This window comes from Muntiacus reevesi, chromosome 7, assembly GCF_963930625.1.
Source record: "Muntiacus reevesi chromosome 7, mMunRee1.1, whole genome shotgun sequence".
In the NCBI taxonomy this organism is placed as follows: domain Eukaryota; kingdom Metazoa; phylum Chordata; class Mammalia; order Artiodactyla; family Cervidae; genus Muntiacus; species Muntiacus reevesi.
In genome coordinates this window covers 11,938,068-11,957,397 of record NC_089255.1, presented here as the reverse complement: position 1 = coordinate 11,957,397, position 19,330 = coordinate 11,938,068, and the positions used below count along the sequence as shown (strand labels likewise).

The following is a 19,330-nucleotide window of genomic DNA, read 5'->3' as shown; positions in this document are numbered from 1 at the left end:
TCCATTTTGAGTTTATCTTTGTGTATGGTGTTAGGAAATGTTCTAATTTCATTCTTGCACATGTAGCTGTCCAGTTTTCCCAGCACCACTTATTGAAGAAGCTGTCTTTGCCCCATTGTATATTCTTGCCTCCTTTGTCAAAAATAAGATATGCATAGGTGTGTGGGTTTATCTGTGGGCATTCTATCTTGTTCCATTGGTCTATATTTCTGTTTTTGTGCCAGTACCATACTGTCTGGATGACCGTAGCTTTATAGTATAACCTGAAGTCAGGAAGGTTGATTCCTCCAGCTCCATTCTTCTTTCTCAAGACTCCTTTAGCTGTTTAGGATCTTTTGTTTTTCCGTATGAATTGTGAAATTTTTTGTTCTAGTTCTGTGAAAAATGCCACTGGTAATTTGATAGGGATCACATTGAATCTGTAGATTGCATTTGGCAGTATAGTCATTTTCACAATATTGATTCTTCCTACCCAGGATCATGTAATATCTCTCCATCTGTTTATGTCATCTTTGATTTCTCTCATCAGTGTCTTATAATTTTCTCTATATAGTTCTTTTGTCTCCTTAGGTAGGTTTATTCCTATATATTTTATTCTTTTTGTTGCAGTGGTGAATGGGATTGATTCCTTAATTGCCTTTTCTGATTTTTCATTGTTAATATATAGGAATGCAAGTGATTTCTGTGCATTGATTTTGTATCCTGTGACTTTGCTAAATTCACTGATTAGCTCTAGTAATTTTCTGATAGTATCTTTAGGGTTTTCTATACATATTATCATATCATCTGCAAACAGTGAGAGCTCTTCTTCTTCTTTTCTGATCTGGGTTCCTTTTCTTTCTTTTTCTTCTTGGATTGCTGTAGCTAGGACTTCCAAAACTATGTTGAATAATAGTGTTGAGCCCACTCCAGTATTCTTGTCTGGAAAATCCCATAGACAGAGGAGGCTGGTGGGCTACAATTGATAGGTTTGCAGAGTTGGACACAATTGAGTGACTAAGTAAGCACACATACACTATAAAGTGTGCATTAGTGTAATATCTTAAAAAACAGTATCAGTTCAGTTCAGTCACTCAATCATGTCCAACTCTTTGCAACCCCATGGACTGCAGCACACCAGGCCTCCCTATCCATCACCAACTCCCGGAGCTTACTCAAACTCCTGTCCATTGAGTCGGTGATGCCATCCAACCATCTCATCCTCTGTCGTCCCCTTCCCCTCCCACCTTCAATTTTTCCCAGTATCAGGGTCTTTTCTAGTGAGTCAGTTCTTTGCATCAGGTGGCCAAAGTATTGAGTTTCAGCTTTAGCATCAGTTCCTTCCAATGAATATCCAGGACTGATTTCCTTTAGGATAGACTGGTTGGATCTCCTTGCAGTCCAAGGGACTCTCAAGAGTCTTCTCTAACACCACAGTTCAAAAGCATCAATTCTTCGGTGCTCGGCTTTCTTTATAGTCCAGCTCTCACATTCATACATGACTACTGGAAAAACCATAGCTTTGGCTAGATGGACCTTTGTTGACAAAGTAATGTCTCTGCTTTTTAACATGCTGTCTAGGTTATCATAGCTTTCCTTCCAAGGAGCAAGAGTCTTTTAATTTCATGGCTGCAATCACCATCTGCAGTGATTTTGGAGCCCCCCAAAATAAACTGTCTCACTGTTTCCATTGTTTCCCCATCTATTTGCCATGAAGTGATGAGACCAGATGCCATGATCTTCGTTTTTTGAATGTTGAGTTTTAAGCCAACTTTTTCACTCTCCTCTTTCATTCATCAAAAGGCTCTTTAGTTCTTCTTTGGTTTCTGCCATAAGGGTGGTGTCATCTGCATGTCTGAGGTTATTGATATTTCTCCCAGCAATCTTGATTCCAGCTTGTGCTTCATCCAGCCTGGCATTTCTCATGTACTCTGCATATAAGTTAAATAAGCAGGGTGACAATATACAGCCTTGACATACTCCTTTCCCGATTTGGAACCATTCTGTTGTTCCATGTCCAGTTCTAACTATTGCTTCTTGACCTGCATACAGATTTCTCAGGAGGAAGGTCAGGTGGTCTGGTATTCCCATCTCTTGAAGAATTTTCCACAGTTTGTTGTGATCTGTACCGTCAAAGGCTTTGGCATAGACAATAAAGCAGAAGTTTTAAATAAATAAATAAAGCAGAATAAAGCTAAAGGCAAAGGAGAGAAGGAAAGATATACCCATTGGAATGCAGAATTCCAAAGAATGGTAAGGAGAGATAAGAAAGCCTTCCTCAGTGATCAATGTAAATAAATAGAGGAAAACAATAGAATTGGAAAGACTAGAGATCTCTTCAAGAAAATGAGAGATACCAAGGGAATATTTCATGCCAAGATGGGCACAATAAATGACAGAAATGGTATGAACCTAACAGAAGCAGAAGATATTAAGAAGAGGTGGCAAGAATACACAGGAGATCTATACAAAAAAGATCTTCACGACCCAGATAATCACAATGGTGTGATCACTCACCTAGAGCCAGATATCCTGAAATGCAAAGTCAAGTGGACCTTAGGAAGCATCACTATGAAAAAAGCTAGTGGAGGTGATGGAATTCCATTTGAACTCTTTCAAACTCTAAAAGATGATGCTGTGAAAGTGCTGCACTCAATATGCCAGCAAATTTGGAAAGCCCAGCAGTGGCCACAGAACTGGAAAAGGTCAGTTTTCATTCCAATTCCAAAGAAAGATAATGCCAAAGAATATTCAAACTATTGCACAAATGCACTCATCTTACATACTAGCAAAGTAATGCTCAAAATCCTCCAAGCCAGGCTTCAACAGTACGTGAGCCGTGAATTTCCAGATGTTCAAGCTGGATTTAGAAAAGGCAGAGGAACCAGAGACCAAATCGCCAACATCCATTGGCTCATTGAAAAAAAAAAAAACAGCACAGCAACCTTAATTTTAAAATATTTTACTGCTGAAAAATGCTAACCATCTTCTAAGCCTTCAGTGAGTCATAATCTTTTTTCTGGGGTCTTGTTTCATGTTGACGGCTGCTGATTGATCAGGGTGGTGGTGGCTGAATGTTAGGTAGCCTGGCCAAATTTCTTAAAGTAATACAACAATGAAGTTTGCCTTTCGTGAATGATTTGTCTGTTGTATGCAGAGCTCTTTGACAGCATTTCACCCACAACAGAACATCTTTCAAAACTGAAGTCAGTCCTCTCAAACCCTGCCATTGCATTACCAACTAGGTCTATGTAACAGTCTAAATATTTTCTTGTCATTTCAACAATTCATTAAGTTCACCGTCTTTTATGGGTGCAGCTCAAGGCACCCCCAAACAATTACAAGAGTAACATCTGATCACCATAGCAAATACAGTAACAATGAAAATGTTTGAAATACTGCAAAATTACCAAAATGGGACAGAGAGACAAAGTGAGCAAGTGCTTGTTGGAAAAATGGTGCCAGGGCTTCCCTGGTGGTCTAGTGGTTGAGAATCTGCCTGCAGAGCAGGGGACACTGGTTTGATCCCTGGTCCGGGGAGATTCCACACGCCACTAAGCCCATGGACCACAGCTACTGAGCCATTGCTCTAGAACCTGCGAGCTGCAACTACTGAGTCTGAGTGCTGCAACTACTGAAGCCTGTGCGCCTAGGGCCTGTGATCTGCAACAAAAGAAGCCACTGCAACAAGAAGCCCATGCACTGCATCTAGAGAAAGCCTGGGCGTAGCAACAAAGACCCACCACAGCCAAAATATAAATCAATAAACTAAACTAAAAAAAAGAAATAAAAATGGCAGCAACACTTGCTCAGTGCAGGGTTGCCACAGACCTTCAATTTGTAAAAAAATGCAACATCAGCAAAGCACGATAAAGCCAAGCAGGACAGCACAAGGTAAGCCTGTATCTTTTGCTGTTGCAAACCAAGGCACTTGATGGCCAATGCCCAGAGCAACGAGTGCCAGAGGGGACAGGGCCTGTATCTTGGCAGGAAAGAGATGGCAAGTCAAATCAGGTCACTAGAGGAGACTTGAGTGAAGAGGCTGTTTACCAAGGACAGAGGTTACTGCTATGGGGCTGGTGCAGGGCTAGCGCCAGTGGGGCTCTCGCCATTCCCAGGCCTGCAGGGGGAGGGGAGAGGTGGCCACCACAACCAAGAGGCTGCCAGGGCTGCCAGGGAAGGGCCACCTGACAGGAGCTGTGACTCTGGTCCGTGGAGGAAAGAAGTAGGTGCGAGGCAGCCGGGCAGGGAGGGAGCTGGCAGTGAAGTCCCCAGACTCCTGCTCCCCCCTGCCCCTCACCTTCTGCTGCTGTCCCCACTGGAGTCAGAGTCAAGGGAGCCAATAATATAACACAAAGGACACCCTCCCAGGGCAAGAGACAGGAGAGGGGAGAGTGGCTCTGAGGGCAGGTGGGACAGCTGAGGGGCTTGCTCTTGGAATTTGAGAAGCATGGCATCCATTTTCCATATTCATCACCCCAAACACATGCTGTGGCTCCCTCTTCCTACAGAATGAGACCCACGATCTCAGCCTGGTGTTCAAGGCTCTTCGCACCCAGACTCCAACCTCCCTCCCTCCTGGGAGAGATACAGGTGCTTCACGGGATCTACTTGCACAACAACTCTGGGTACAATGAGCCTCATTATCCTCGACTTTTTATAAACAGATGGAGCTTGCACCGGATGACTCAGCTGGCAGGCAATGGAGCTGGAATGTGAACCCAGCTCCACTGATGCTGAAGCCGATGCTTACCCACGCTGCCATGCAGCCTCCTCACCGAGGGATAAATGCCCAGACCACAGGGCTGTGTTCATCCCACCCCTGCCTGCCTCACAGAAAGGGTCTCAGTGGAGAAGGGGAGGGAGGAGAAAGGAACATGGATGGTGAGCATAACCTGTGCTGGCTTCTAGGTCCTCATTCCACTCTTATAACCACCCTCCAGGGAAGGAATTATCCTCCCTGTTTAAAGTTGAGACATCTTAATATCAGAAATGTTAAGGAACTTTACCGTGGTCAGAAAGCAGAGCTGGGCCTAGACCTTGAAACCAGCTGTCTGCTCCGGGCAGAGCTGGCCCTCTGTAGAGCCTCAGCCCCTTGTCTCACTCCAGCCCAATGCTCACTCCCTCTTTGAGCCCCTGAAATTTCCTCTGCTAATCAGGACTATCGAGCTAGGACGATCCACAGAAGGGCCCAGTTAGAATGAGAATATGTTACTAGAGAGAAAAAGTGTAGTGGGCCACTGTCCTAAGGCCACCCTTAGAGTTGTCAAAATCGTGTGTGCGTGAGTGTGATGTGAAGGGCCCAGGTGCTCAGATACCACCATTACAGACCAAGCCCTTTGTCTCTATCTGCTGAGTAAGGCAGCGTGCTAAAATAATGTGACACAAGAGGGTTATATTTCCTGGAAAAGTGAGGATGGAGGTCTGGAATCAGGGAGGGCAGACCAGATGGGTCATTTTGGAGACCTCCCTCATGGGTGTTCTAGAAGGCAACACAAGAGATGCAGCATGGTGTGACGGGAAGACGATTCTAGAGACGTGGGTTTTAGCTCACAGTGGTCCACTGCGTTGCTGTGTGTCTCCACACAAGCTATTTGCTCTGCTTTTGCCAACTTCCCTTTCCTCTCTGTTCCCAGACCCTGCGACCTGACAGAAAGACCTCTTTACCTTCTGCTAATTGCTAAGATGCCAGAGAGAGAATCCCCATTCCAGCCGGGCAGAATCTTGAGGGTTGCAGGGACATTGCTGGGAGGAGACCCATGAGAACCCCTCCATCGGGGTCCTGCATCCCACGCCCACAATGGGCCTGCTCAGACGTAGCCTGTCTGCCTATAGCTGTGTCTCCCACCAGCACAGTTAACTTGCCACTGTTCCTGGGAAGTGACAGCAACTTGAATCAAAGCAATTAGGATGAAAAAGAGGCCCAGCTGCTTGGGGCCAAAGGAAAATAAACAGACCAGCCCTGTGTGTATTCCACTGCCAAGAGGAGCAATTCTTCACGGGATGATTAGCACTTCAGTTCCCGTCGCCGCCCCTCCACGAGCCTCGGTTCTGCTGCCGTTTTCGGATCCCATTCTTCCCACGGTGTACTGTGCACCCCACAGCGCATCACCTCATCATGAAGGTCTCCCCTGGTCACCAGCCCACGCTACCCCCTGCCAGAAATGATACCCCTCTCCTCTGAAATCTGACAGCCTCTCTCTATGGGTTTTCTCTTTGATTGATTGATCATGTGATAGATTCATTTATTATTTTGATATCCATTGAGTACCATTCATTCATTCAATATCAATATTTATTAAGCCCCTACTATGTTCTATTCACTGTCCTGGTGATACAGCAGTGAACAAACAGACACGAATCTCTGTCCTCATGGAGCTCAACTTCAGTAGATGAAATCGGGAGGAAATGGGACAGGGGATCTGGAACGGATTTGGCTCTCACTCAAGAGAGATGAGACACACCCAAGGGTCTAAGCAGAGAAGCAACAGTTTATGGCTGGTGGGTCATCAGGATAGCTCTGCCCATGTGAGCACACTGGAGTGGCCAGCAGGGAAGCCCTGGATGGAGTGTGGGAAGGGCTGGTGTGTCCTCCTGCCTCTGTCAGGCAGGCAGTGTAAGCAAACCAGAAAAATTCCCAGGGAGAGGAACGCCTGGGGTGTAGGGCATCCAGCGTTAGGGTCAAGGAGAAAGTTTACAGAAGATTGGAGAGAGCTCCAGAGAGTGGGGCTGCAGGGCTCTCGTGGAGGTTCAGGGAAATGCACCTTACTGCATTGAGCTCTGTGTGTGTGTGTGTGTGTGTGTGTGTGTGTGTAAATCTCTCTGGAAGGACTAACTTCTTAGGGTGTCCCTCTGGCCAGGCACAGAGAGATTTCAGACTCAGCCTTCTGGGCTCAGTAACCCCTCATATCTCTGTAACTTGCCTTCCTGCACCTGGCCTGCTCCCCCGACACCTACACACAGTCTGGATGCCAGGGCATGAGAGGTTGAGAATCCCAAATCCTGGTCACAGGCCCTTGCTCTTCCACTTTACTGACTGTGTGACTTTGCGTGAAAGCCGAAGTTCTTTCAGGATCCCCATCTCCTCCCAGACTTCCTCTTTCTGCAAACCAGACAGGGTAACCATCTTTGCTATGGGCGGCAGGCTGTAGGAAGTAATGATGGAGCCTATCTGTGAGGCCAGAAGAGGAGGTGGGCTGGGTTATTAAAACCCCCCACACTGAGGGAGTATCTGTCAATGTGTCAATGACCCCCCCCCCAACCCCCCGACACCCCGGGTCTTCATCAGTCATTAACACCCTTTTGTTAATTAATTAATTAACACTCTTTTGAAGGGAGTCATTCACTTCCCAGCTAGATCCTAAGGCAAGGGAACCCAGGACAGTTAATTTTCTTATCTCAGGAGTTAGAAAGGGCTGAGTCCAGGGGGGCAGATGAACCCCCAGAGAAGAGGTGCAGCGAGAAGGGTAACAGGGAGGGGAGTGTAATTGAGACTGGCAGAACCCCTCTGTCCATCCCAGTATGTCAGCAGAACAGGGAGGGGATGCAGCAACAGAAGACAGCACATGGCCCTGGGTTCAAAGCCAGGATCTGCTACTCCCTACTCAGGCCTCTTCTAGTCACTGTGACCTTTAGGTGTTTGTTTTGTTTGGTTTTTTTTTTTAACTTTATCTTTAAGAAGGGAGTGTGGATGTTGCCCAGCTGCCTACCACTTAAAATTCTTGCAAAGCTTAAATAAGTCTACTGTGGGAAAACTCTCTGTGAATACTGTGTTATTATTACACACAAAAGGCATCTCAGTAAGGGCTGCTCTGGACCAACGGACAAGTGAACCCTGGAGCCAGCAGGCCGGTCTGGGCTGGTTCGTGTGGTCAGCTGCAGAAGCTGATGAAGGTCTGTGGGCTGAGAGAGCCGAGGAGCTGGTGGGTCTGGAGACCGGAAGTGTGTTCAGCACCGGTCAGGAGGAGTGAGCAAGGAGGAGAGTGTTCTGCTCTTTAAGAAAAATTACCCGTAACTTGGAAATAGGCAAAAGGAGGACTGTGTGTCCTTTCAGTGTCACTCTGGGGCAGGGTTGAAGCACTCAGAGTTATTTAATTCTCCCTGGGTTGGAAAGATCCTCTGGAGGAGGGCATGGTAATCCACTCTGGTATTCTTGCCCAGAGAATCCCAAGGACAGAGGAGCCTGGAAGGCGACGTATGGTCCATAGGGATGCAAAGAGTCAGACATGACTGAAGTGACTTGGCAAGGGACTGTACCTTTGTTCTACAATTTACTATTTTTAAAAACTGTTTATTTGGCTGCATCAGGTCTTAGTTGTGTCACATGGGATTTTCCGTTGCAGTGCAGGTTTTGTTGCTCTGCAGCATGTGGGACCCAAGTTCCCTGACCAGGGATCAAACCTGTGTCCCCAGCACTGCAAGGCAGATTCTTAACCACTGGGCCACCGGGAAAGTCCCCAAAATTTACTATTGATGAGGGTCCTGACTTTGTAGAGTTATATGCTAACTTGTAGCTGCGTATACAAGTATGTACGTGCATGTACGTGAATATGAAAAGGAATTTAGCCCAGTAGAGAGCCGCAAAATTTATGGTATTATTCTCTATAAGATATTAACCAGCTTCACCTCTACCTTAGCAAACTTATTTTGGTGTATCTTTTCCAACAAAATATACAGACCTCTTGTCTCCCAAATGGACCACTGAACCAGTCTATTTTTTTGGTTCCCTTATTAATGAGTTAGATAAATCTTTGACATGTGAATAAAATTACACTTTGATAGAACAAAAAAGTGAGGGGCTCTGTGGCATGGGCCAACCACTTGGTCACTGAACGTCATATGTCGCATCAGTTGGGAGAAGGTACCCAACTCTCAGGCTGAGACAGGGCTAGAGTGGGAAGACAACTCTCAGGCTGAGGCAGGGCTAGAGTGGGAAGACAGATGAGAAAGTACTCTGCACATCATTCACAGGATGTACAAATCAGGATTTATTATTGTGACTCATCAGATTAGGTTAATCCAGGCCTGAAAGGTCCCAGGCTTCTAGGTCGGCATTCTCCAGGGTTTGGGACACAGTTCAGGGGAAAGGCAGCAAGGGGGCAGCCCAGACACGAGGCTCCATGCCCAGGAGGTGCCTGGCTGATGCGGTACTCGCCATTTGTGATGAGGCCAGGATCTCCCACAGGCCTTGCATCTTGGAGGATGGAGACCATTTAGGACCACTCAAAGAAGTCTGCCCAGGGGCATGGAGCAGCCAGACGACTGAGCTGGGCATCTGACCAGAGACCAGGGTAGGGGTATGCTAAAGGGGAGATAAGAGTCCTAACACCAGAGGTCAGCACCAGGCCCCTAACTAGTGGTCACTACAGCCCGGGGTCTTTTAGGAACTCATGTTTTTCTTTCTTTAAAAAAAATTTTTTTTATTGAAGTATTTACAATATTGTGTTAATTTCTGGTGTACAGCAAAGTGACTCATATATATCTGTCCGTATATACATATATTTTTTCTTATTCTTTTCCATTATGGTTTATCACAGGATATTGAATATAATTCTCTGTGCTATACATAAGTAGGACCTTGTTGCTTATCCATTTTGTATATAATAGTTTGTATCTACTAAACCCAGACTTTCAATCCTTCCCTCCCAAGCCCTCCTCTTCCGTGGCAACCCCAAGCCTGTTCTCTATGTCTGTGAGCCTGCTTCGGTTTCATAGATAGGTTCATTTGTAGGACCTCATCATTTTATTCTGCAGGTAGGAAAGTGCCCCAGCTCAGCTGACAGCACGATAAGATCTCTGTTCTTGCTATCTGCATGTGTGCACAGTTGCACGAATGTGCACATACACACATGGACAATGATGTCGGCCAGGGGTCCAATGAGCAATGCAGGCAGTCAAGGTTGGGAATAGCCAACCCTGCACGGAGGAGGTAGCTACAGAGGCAACAGAGCGAAAGTCATTCCAGGTCCAGGGAATGGCATCAATGGAGGCTGTTTGTTTAGTTACTAAGTCCTATCTGACTCTCTGCAACCCTATAGACTGTAGCTCACCAGGCTCCTCTGTCCATGGGATTTCCCAGGCAAGAATACTGGAGTGGGTTGCCATTTCCTTCTCCAGGGGATCTTCCCGACCCAGGGATCAAACCCATGTGTCCTGCATTGGCAGGCAGATTCTTTACCAGCAGAGCCACCATCAGACCTGCTCTAAATTGGTCTCATACTTTGAGTAACCTGAAGTCATGAAAATTAACAGTCCACTGCCCCTGGGGTGATGACAAAAAAGGCAGTGGGTAAGAGACTTCTGACTGGGTTCTCCCCTGTGGGCCCACATCCCATTAAATGGTGTGAGGATCTCTTTCTCCTTCACAGGTCTCACTCCAGGGGCCGCTCAGTTTCCCTCTCCACAGGCCAGGCCAGCCTCGATGCCTCCCCAGAGGCCTCCATCTATAGCTGCTCTGCCTCAAAGGCAGGGCTCACAGACTCTTCCCATCTGCCCAACTTTCCCTGTCTCTCCTCTTTTGAATCTCCCCCTTTAGCAGCCAATTATCCTGTCTGTCTTAATACAGTTTGTTTACTATCCTCCTGCCTGGAATAACATATTTTCCCTCTCCCTATTTTCCTTTTGTCCTGATTTCTTCAGTACTTTGTTTTATTATATTGCAGGGTTTGTTTCTTGTTTGTTTTTGTAAGTTGACTTCAGCCCTCTGTGGATCAAGACAAGTGCATGTAAACCCTCTGTTGTCCTGGGCTAGACTCTAAGCTTTTGAACCCCTGTCTGGTAACTACAGTCACATTAGGCCCAGTGCTGTGGTGAGCACACAGTAGGTGCCTAATTCTTACTTGACTGGCAGTTTCATTAACATCACTTAACCCACTCCCAGCCGGTCCTCAATTACTGGCCCTTTCACACACAAGCCTGGATTATTGAAATCCTATCCCCCATCCCTTCCACTGACATTGTGACCCACCAGCTCTCAAGAGAGCCCAAGTAATTTGAGGGTTGAGATCCCCAGTCTACACTTCCTGAGATTCTTGGATACCTTCACACAACCAGAAGTCACAAGACCCTGGACATCTCAACCAGGGCCTGAAGTTCCCAGCCGCTCCTAAGGTCAGTCTCATAGACTCAGCCATAGCTCACAGAAGACTCTGGGCATCTAAGTCCAAAAGTCCAGCCTAAGGATCACAGTTCTGGGGTTGTCGAGGCCACAGGCCCCCGGGCACCGGGAGGCAGCCTCAGGAGAAAGGTCTGCAAGGAACCGGGCCGTGGGAAGCCGGCCTTCTCCCTAAGTAGCCGCCAGGAGCCGCCCTCGATGGCATAGAGCAGGGTGAACACGCGGTTGACCGTATAGACGGTGTCGCCGCGCACCACGGCAGTGAAGAGCGCGCCTTTGCTGTTGACGAACTGACCGGGCAGCGCTGTCCACTGGCCCGTGGCTAGGTTGAGGCAGTCGATGGCGCAGTGCAGGAAGTCATCCTTAGGTCCGTTACGCACCACGTAGAGGCTGTCGCGGTGGGCCACCATGCAGTGGCCGTAGCTCTGCGGGCGCCGCAGCTCGGCCACAGGCAGCCACTCATCAGCCCGCACAGTGTACTCCACCACGGCCGTCGTGTCTGCCGGCTGCCACAGGCACACGAAGAGGCGGCCGCGGGCGTGTGCGCAGGGCACCCCGGCAGCTGGCTGCGGCAAGTCGGCCATGAAGCTCCAGCAGCCCGAGGCCGGGTCGTAGCGCTCCACCGAGCTCATGGCTGTCCTCTGGAACTCACCCCCGATGGCATAGAGGTGGCCCTCGAAGCCGGCCAGTGCCGTGTCGTAGCGCGGCTGGTGGGGGCTCGGGAACTCGCGCCACGTTCCGCCGTCGGGGTCGTAGCAGAAGCCCAGGTCCACCACCTCCTTGTTGGGGCCCCGCACACCCCCCACAATGTACAGCTTGTTGCCCAGCGTGGCCACGCCGGCCAGGAGCGTGCTGGCCTCCAGGGGCAGCGCGGCCAGCGTGCGCCAGGTGTCCTCCTCCTCATCCAGGTAACACATGGTGCGCGAAGGGTCCTCCAGGAAGCCGGGCGCCGGCGCATGTGTGCTCACGGCCACGTAGCTGCTGGGCCGCAGCGCCGCCACGTAGGTGCGGGCCTCGGGCAGCGCCAGCTCGGCCGCCAGCTCGTGGGCGCCGTCGCGGATGAAGAGCGCTGCGCTGTGGAAGACGTCGTGCAGGCCGAAGGCTGCGGCCGCGTCGCACAGCAGCGCGCAGTTCTCCGACGTGAGGCTGTGCTCTAGGAAGCGCGCCAGCGCCGGCGCCTGCAGGAAGGCGGCGCACTCCACGGCCTGCAGCAGCTCGTCGGCAGCCGCCAGCGCTGGACGCTCTCCGCGCAGCACCCGCAGCGTGGTGCGGAAGCCGTCGGGGCTCAGCGCGCCCAGGTGCACCTCGGCGGCGCGCGCCTCCCGCATGCCCGAGCGGAAGAGGCCGCTGAAGAAGCCGCAGTGCTCCACTAGCAGGGCCCGGTCTGCCTGGAAGAGTTGGCTGCCCACCCACACTTGCACCGGGGTCTCTGGGCCCTGCGGCATGGCGGGCTTGAGGGGCAGAGGCCGCCTCCGGGGGCCTGGACGCAGCGGCCACCCACACTGGGGCTCCCCCGCAGCGACAGAAACTTCCCTCGGGGGATATAAATATCTCCCTGGCTAAAGATAGTAGGGCTCATGTGATGTGGTGGCCAGCGGGCTGGATGGCCGAGGGCCCGGAGGGCATTTGGACACCTGCGCGGCCACTCACTTCCGTGTGATAAATAATAATAATAATAGTGACCATATAGTGGGCACCTACGGGCCTTAGGGCACTGTGAGGACAGTTTACAAAGATATCCCATTTAACCTGCACTAAATCAGCTGTAAGCCCTTGTGCAGATACCCTAACTCTGACCCCCTGCTTCCTCAAAATGGGGCCAATAATTAACACCTGTTGCACGGTATTTGGACAATATCTAAAGTGTTCAGAATGAAGGTCGGAGAACTTATATGGCTTTTCAAGGTCATTCAGCTGGGAAAATGCAAGGACGAGGTTAATACCTGGCTTATGCCTTAGTTGGTGGGGCAGGGGTACTTGGGCGCCAGAGGGACAGACAGAGGTAAAGTCTGTCCAGGACCAGGCTGGAGTTCAGGGCAGATTTTCCTTTGCCTTGGGCCTCTGCCCCTGAATCTGGCTAGTCCAGTTTCTCTTTGAACCTGGATTTCCTGCTCTGTAAAATGGATGAGTAACAGGTGAACGTTCAGTAAGTCCCTTGAGTGTGGAAGTAGTCTCTGACTTGGGATGGGAATGGGAAGCTGATATTATTCCCCACTTGGTACTCCCTACTCATCCATTGCTGGATAGCTCAGATCTTGGGGGAAAGTGGTGCTGCTAAGGAGACTCTATGCCTGTGGATGGGAAGGAGACAGGCTTCTCCTGCTTAAGTGAAGCCTTAAACTGCACTGCAGGCCTTTTTGTGAGCACTTTAATTTCTATAATCCTTACAACAATCTGATGAGCAGATACTGTCATTTTCCCTCAGTTGATAGATGTTATCCATTTATTGCTTATAGCATGCATGAGTCAAATATTATTAAACTCATAGATGAGACAGAGTCATCAAGAGGTTTGCTCACCTGGCCGAGGTGACATGGCCAGAGAGCAGCACAGCCAGGACTGGAGGGCAGCCAGTCTGATCCCAGAGCCTACATCCCTGACCATTGTGCTCTCTTTCCTCTCTGTGCTACAAATGCTGGGCAGTCACTTTGTGCCAGGAGGTGATAGTTGGAAGGGATTTCCGTCTCCTATGATTCAACCCCTTCATTTACAGTATGAAAGTGAAAGTGTTAGTTGCTGAGTGGTGTCCGGCCCTTTGCAACAGCCTGGACTATAGCCCACCAAGCTCCTTTGTTCTTGAAATTCTCCAGGCAAGAATACTGGAGTGGGTTGCCATTTCCTTCTGAAAGGGATCTTCCTGACCCAGGGATCCAACCCGGGTCTCCTACATTGCAGGCAGATTCTTTACCACCCGAGCCACCAGGGAAACCTCAGAAAGGGAATTGCCCAGAGTTGTGTAGCTGGTAGCAGAGAGCTCCAGGCCTCCTGCTATCCATCTTGCCTGGAACTTTCCTGGATTACCAGCTAAGACTCTGGGTTCTAAAATGTCAGCTGGAGGGAGCTTAGTGGTTAACTTCTCTGCTACTTTGTGCTACAGGTGGGTTAACTGAGGCCCAGCCCTGTGTAGGATGTATCTTCCCCTCAGGAGATTTTCAGCTGCAGGTCTTCAGGGGGATGGAGTGGCTCAGTGGCTCACAGTGATAAAGCTGTACTTGGGAGGGGAGCTGGGGAGCTTCCCTCCCCCCAAGACACATGCATGCATAGATCCTCACGTATCAATCTGTAGATCCAGCACGAGTGTGCCTTTCTTGCCAGGGAACTCTCAGTCCAGTTCACCCCATCAAAGCAGGGCCAGGGTGTGGGGACCACTTGCGTGAGCCTGGGAAGCCTGAAGCCTGGAGGCAGCAGCCAGAAATAGCCAAGACTCTCTGCCCCAGAGACCTGACAGGAAGAGGAGGAGGAGATAGAAGGGGTGGGCCAAAGTCTCGTGGATACTGTACCAGGCCCTCGCTTTTCTCCTTCCCTGAGGCTAGATGTTGGCTATAGACACGACAGTCCCCCTCTTGGAGGAAAGCGGGCTCTACAGTGCCCAGGCCTGACTCTGACCTCGCTGGTGGCCCCAAGGACAGGAAGAATGTCTCTGTTCCCATTTCATGGATGAGGAAAGGGAGGCCTGGAGATGGAATGGGCCTTTCCTTGGTTATGATTGAAGATGTGGGATGGTTGGAACCCCGTCCACTTGACTCCAGGCCCCCGCCCGACTGCCCCTCCTCACCTGCATTAGCCTTGTCTTTGGGAAGGGTAACAGCTGCCTCCCGCCAGGCTCAAACAAAGGGGCGGGTAGGGAAGGGGGTGAGCCCCAGGGGACCACAGTTCCCTCCCCAAAAGCTGATTCCTGGCACCTAGTAACTGGCAGACAGGCAGAACCCCTGCTTGCACCTCCCCTGAGAGCACAAGCCCCTCCAGGCTGAAGTTTGCCCCCAAGCCTCGTTTGTCCATAAGTCCAGCCCTGGTTCAGTGAGTTGGGCACTAGCGCACACACCCAACTCCCACCCTTACAGCCAGGAGGGGAAGTGAGGAGGAGGTCAGCCAAGGTGGGGGGTCTTGATTCTGAGACTAGATCCAGGCTCTGCACTCTGGCTCTGCGCCCAAGGCCCCAGTGGGGTGATTTCTGCAGCTGGTGAGAGTTTCCTCCACCCGGACAAATGTCCCTCTGGGACTTGGAGAGGACAAGGAGCTGTCATGGCTGTGGACAGCCCACGGAATTCCCAGGCCCTGCGCGACCCCACACCAGCCTCCCTCTCTGTTCTGTGAGGTTGGGGGTGGGAGCAAGGAATGGGGCTCTGTGTCAGACTCTGAGCTTTTCCAGAGCGCACCCTGCCTCGTTCGTCTCTTTCTCTGCAGTGACCGGGCCCTAACCTGAGGAGGAGTCCCCAGGCTGGTGGAGGAGACACAATCCCTGACCCAGGAGACCCTGCAGGCTGGTGGAGGACTGGGCTCAGCTCCTCCTGTGCTGGGCAGTTCCCTTTCATCCTCCGCCGTAAATGAAGGGGTTGAACCCTATGAGACTGAAGTCGTTTCCAATTGTGACCTCATGGCCTTCCTGCCTGATGAGTGACTCCTGGCCTTTGCCACCCATAGTGATGTCTCTGCACACAGGGTGGTGATGGGCTTGCCTGTACCTGAAGAAGCTCACTGTACTAGGAGTCAGGATTCCTGCTGGGTTTTGATGCGGGTATTATCTCTGACTTGCGAAAGCTACCCAAGTTGTCCAGGCCTCGGTTCTTTGTGAAGTGGAGCTTATATCTGACTTCTAAGGTTTTGTTCAGTTTTCACATCAGACTTTATAATTGAAAAATCACAGAAGAGGTTATCATATCGTGCCTCCAGGGAATGCAGTGACATCTCAAAGGGACCCAAAAATGTTAGCTTTATATGTGGAATGGCTTCTAGGGGTGGGGTGGGTGGCAAGACCTAGTCCTACCTGTCCAGACCTGTCTAGATGGGACTCACCCACTCTGGAGATACCTATTGAGCATCTGTCGAGCCCATTGCTCGGTGAGGAGCCACATCCTCTGCATTTTGAGTGCCTGAGGGCCCCTTATAAGAGCCTCAAAGGTGGGGAGGTGGTGATAAGGAGGGGTGGGATACTGGTTCTAGTAGAATCACCTCTCTCTTGACCTAAAGTGCCCAAACTTCTGGTCATTAAACAGTTTTGACTTCTTGGTAGTTGGGTAAGAAGTGTGAGCTATTTGTGTCTGGGTGAGTTCAGGAAACTATCATTTACTGTTTGGGGCTATGGGCCAAGCTCTGGGTGGAACATTCTCATGTTATCTCATCTAATACTTAATATTATCCCTATTTTAAAGATGAAGTGTCTCTGTAACTCTTCCACTATGAAATGGGTGAGATAACCATCTCCTGGGATGATAATAAGGAACAGATGGATAAAAGCAGAACGTGTATTGTGAATAATTATAGGAGATTATTAACATATTGGTTTAGTCTAATAGATATTTAATTATATTGCAGTTCTGGGAGTTCTGAATGAGTTTTGGGGTCTTTGAAAAATAGACCAAGAAGGCCATCTGAAAATCAGTGATGCTTTCTCATTGACAGGAATTCCAAACATGTGTATTTCAAATCCTTTAACTAAAAGAGTCCTTTTAGTTCAACATTGTTCATAGATTTTTACAAAATCCCCAAGATAGGTTAATGATTTGGTGATGGTAGTTGCATCACAAATAGTGACTATTCCTATTCAGTAAATTCTACCCTCCAGGGAATGACATAGGTGGAAAATGTTCTTATTTTTATATTTCAACCTGATAGGTCTGATCCAGAACTTCATATTTCCTGTATCAAATTTCCATAATTATTTGACTGTATTTTTGGTTGTTTTGTTTTGTTGTTTTGTTTTGTTTTGTTGTTTTGTTTTGGCCACGAGATGTCACACTCTAGTTCCTCAATCAGTGATCGAACGTGTGCCTCCAGCAGTGGCAGTGCAGGGTCTTAACCACTGGACCACCAGGGAAGTCCCTTGACTGTATTTCTGGATAGATTTTGGAACTGCTGGTAGTGTTTGAGAATATAGTGATGTGTGAGAAAAAACATGCGAGAGTAATATTCTTAAAAAAAAAGATGATGAGCTGAGGCCCAGCTTATTCCATGGTTTGACAGTAAATGAAGATTCCAAGGGTCTTTCTGGTCCAAGTGGGCACTTCTGGGTGCTGGACAAGCAGCCCACAGATGAAGAGGCTGAGGATGGAGAATGGGAGTGGTTGCAGCTGTGAGGTGGGCAACTGTTTTCCTCCCAAACCTCATAGGAGGGGCAGACTTTGAGCACTTAGCAGTCATAGCTAAGGGCCTGAGCAACCAGCTGGCAACCAGTTCAAATAATCTCTGAACCAGAGGGGATTAAGGATCATCTCATCCCATCTTGCAAATCATTGTGGTATCTTCTTACAACAGCAGTCTCCAATATTTTTGGTACCAGGGACTGGTTTTGTGGAAGACAATTTTTTTTCCACAGACCTGGGGGTGGAGATGGTTTCAGGATGATTAAAGTGTACTACATTTATTGTGCAGTTTATTTCTATTATGATTAATCAGCTCCACCTCAGATCATCAGGCATTAGATCCCAGAGGTTGGGGACCCCTGCCTTGTTGCACCTTGAAATCTCACCCCTATGATTGCCTTCAGTGTCAGGAGGTCATTTCCTCCAAAGACAGTAGTCCCTTCTAACTATGGACAGCTCAGGTGGTTAGAGTTCAGAAAATCACTGAGCTGGAACCTGCCACCTTGAAGCTCCCATCTACTAGTTGGTCTGAGTCTTAAAGATAAGGAAAGTAACTCCCCCAAAATCACTTAAGTAGAGAAGTAGCAGAGCCCAAGTTTGTTCCCGGTTGTGCCTCTGGGGGTCCACAGCTTGCCCTCTCTCCAGCAGCCCTCCCGTGAGACCGAGTCTCCCTATAGCCCTACCCAGAACAAGTCTGTCCTCCCAGGACTCGGGCCAGCCCAGGGATGTGGCCAGAACTTGCCTCCCACTTTTTCTCCTACAACTCAAAGGCCATTAGCTGTGTGAGCAATTCTGGCCTGTGGGTGTAATCTAAACAAATTCCTCCCAACACCTTCGAGTCTTAATAACACAGCTGCTTTACCATGATCTCCCAGAAACAATTAGGCTGAGTCACTATTCAAGTCCTGTCCTGGAAAATAATTTTCGCTCTTGGTTGAGAAGAAGTTATTACCATCAGGCTCTGACTCTAGTCCCTCCATCTGCTGACCTGGACTTTCCTGGTCTCTTTTGTGCGTAGGTGGGTAGATTAGCTGTGGGAGGATAGGGGGATTGGAGCTGGAGGGGGAAGGTTTGCAGCGAGAAGTCTCTTGAGACTGCCCACATCTTTCCCCAGTCTGGTCTGGGGTGTATTTCAAAAGAGAGATCCTACAGGGTTCTAGAAAGTACTTAGACCTGGAACCCAGGGTTGAGTTTTGTCACTCTCCATTGGGCCTGAACCACTCATGGAATTTTGAATTCATTTCCCCCTTCCTTTAGCATTATAGATGGGAATGTGTGTGTGTGTGTGTGTGTGTGTGTGTGTGTGTGTGTGTGTGTGTGTGAGAGAGAGAGAGAGAGAGAGAGAGAGAGAGAGAGAGAGAGTCACTTAAGTCGTGTCTGACTCTTTGCAACCCTATGGACTGTAGCCTACCAGGCTCCTCTGTCCTTGAGATTCTCCAGGCAAGACTACTGGAGTGGGTTGCTATGCACTCCTCCAGGGAATCTTTCCAACCCAGGGATCTCAACCTGCACCTCCTGAGACTCAGGCATCACTGGTGGATTCTTTACCATTAAGCTACCAGAGGAGCCCATAGATGGGGTCACCAAAGCCCAAAAACTGAGATGACTTGCCTAGGTCACCCATTTAGGATCTGGCACTAGATTTTAAATGTCCAGATTCCTCATGTTGGTCCTTTGCCCTTTCTCTAGCAGGTCCAGATTTTCCCCTGGGTTTCAAGGCAATGACAGGTTCATCCATCAGTCCCAGAATCATAGGCAAGAAGGAGTGCCAAGTTTTAGAACAAATAAATGCCCCTTTTGCATGCTAGGCCACTCATTAGCTCCCATCAGGGAGAAAACCGTAATCCCGGTTGGGTTAGGTTTCTTGAAGCTGGGCCCAGGTTGGCCATGAAATCTTAGTAAGGGTGTCTTCCCCCGCCCCCTTCCCAGAAGCCAGGGC

At 49.2% G+C, this 19,330-nt stretch overlaps 1 protein-coding gene across 1 annotated transcript; it reads right to left on the bottom strand.

Annotated features, from left to right (window-relative positions):
• Positions 1 to 9,064: 9,064 nt before the first annotated feature.
• KBTBD13 (kelch repeat and BTB domain containing 13) lies at positions 9,065 to 12,599 on the bottom strand. Its single transcript, XM_065940993.1, has one exon. It carries the CDS (start codon positions 12,535 to 12,537, stop codon positions 11,161 to 11,163), a length of 1,377 nt encoding a protein of 458 aa, XP_065797065.1. The 5' UTR covers positions 12,538 to 12,599; the 3' UTR covers positions 9,065 to 11,160.
• Positions 12,600 to 19,330: the final 6,731 nt, after the last annotated feature.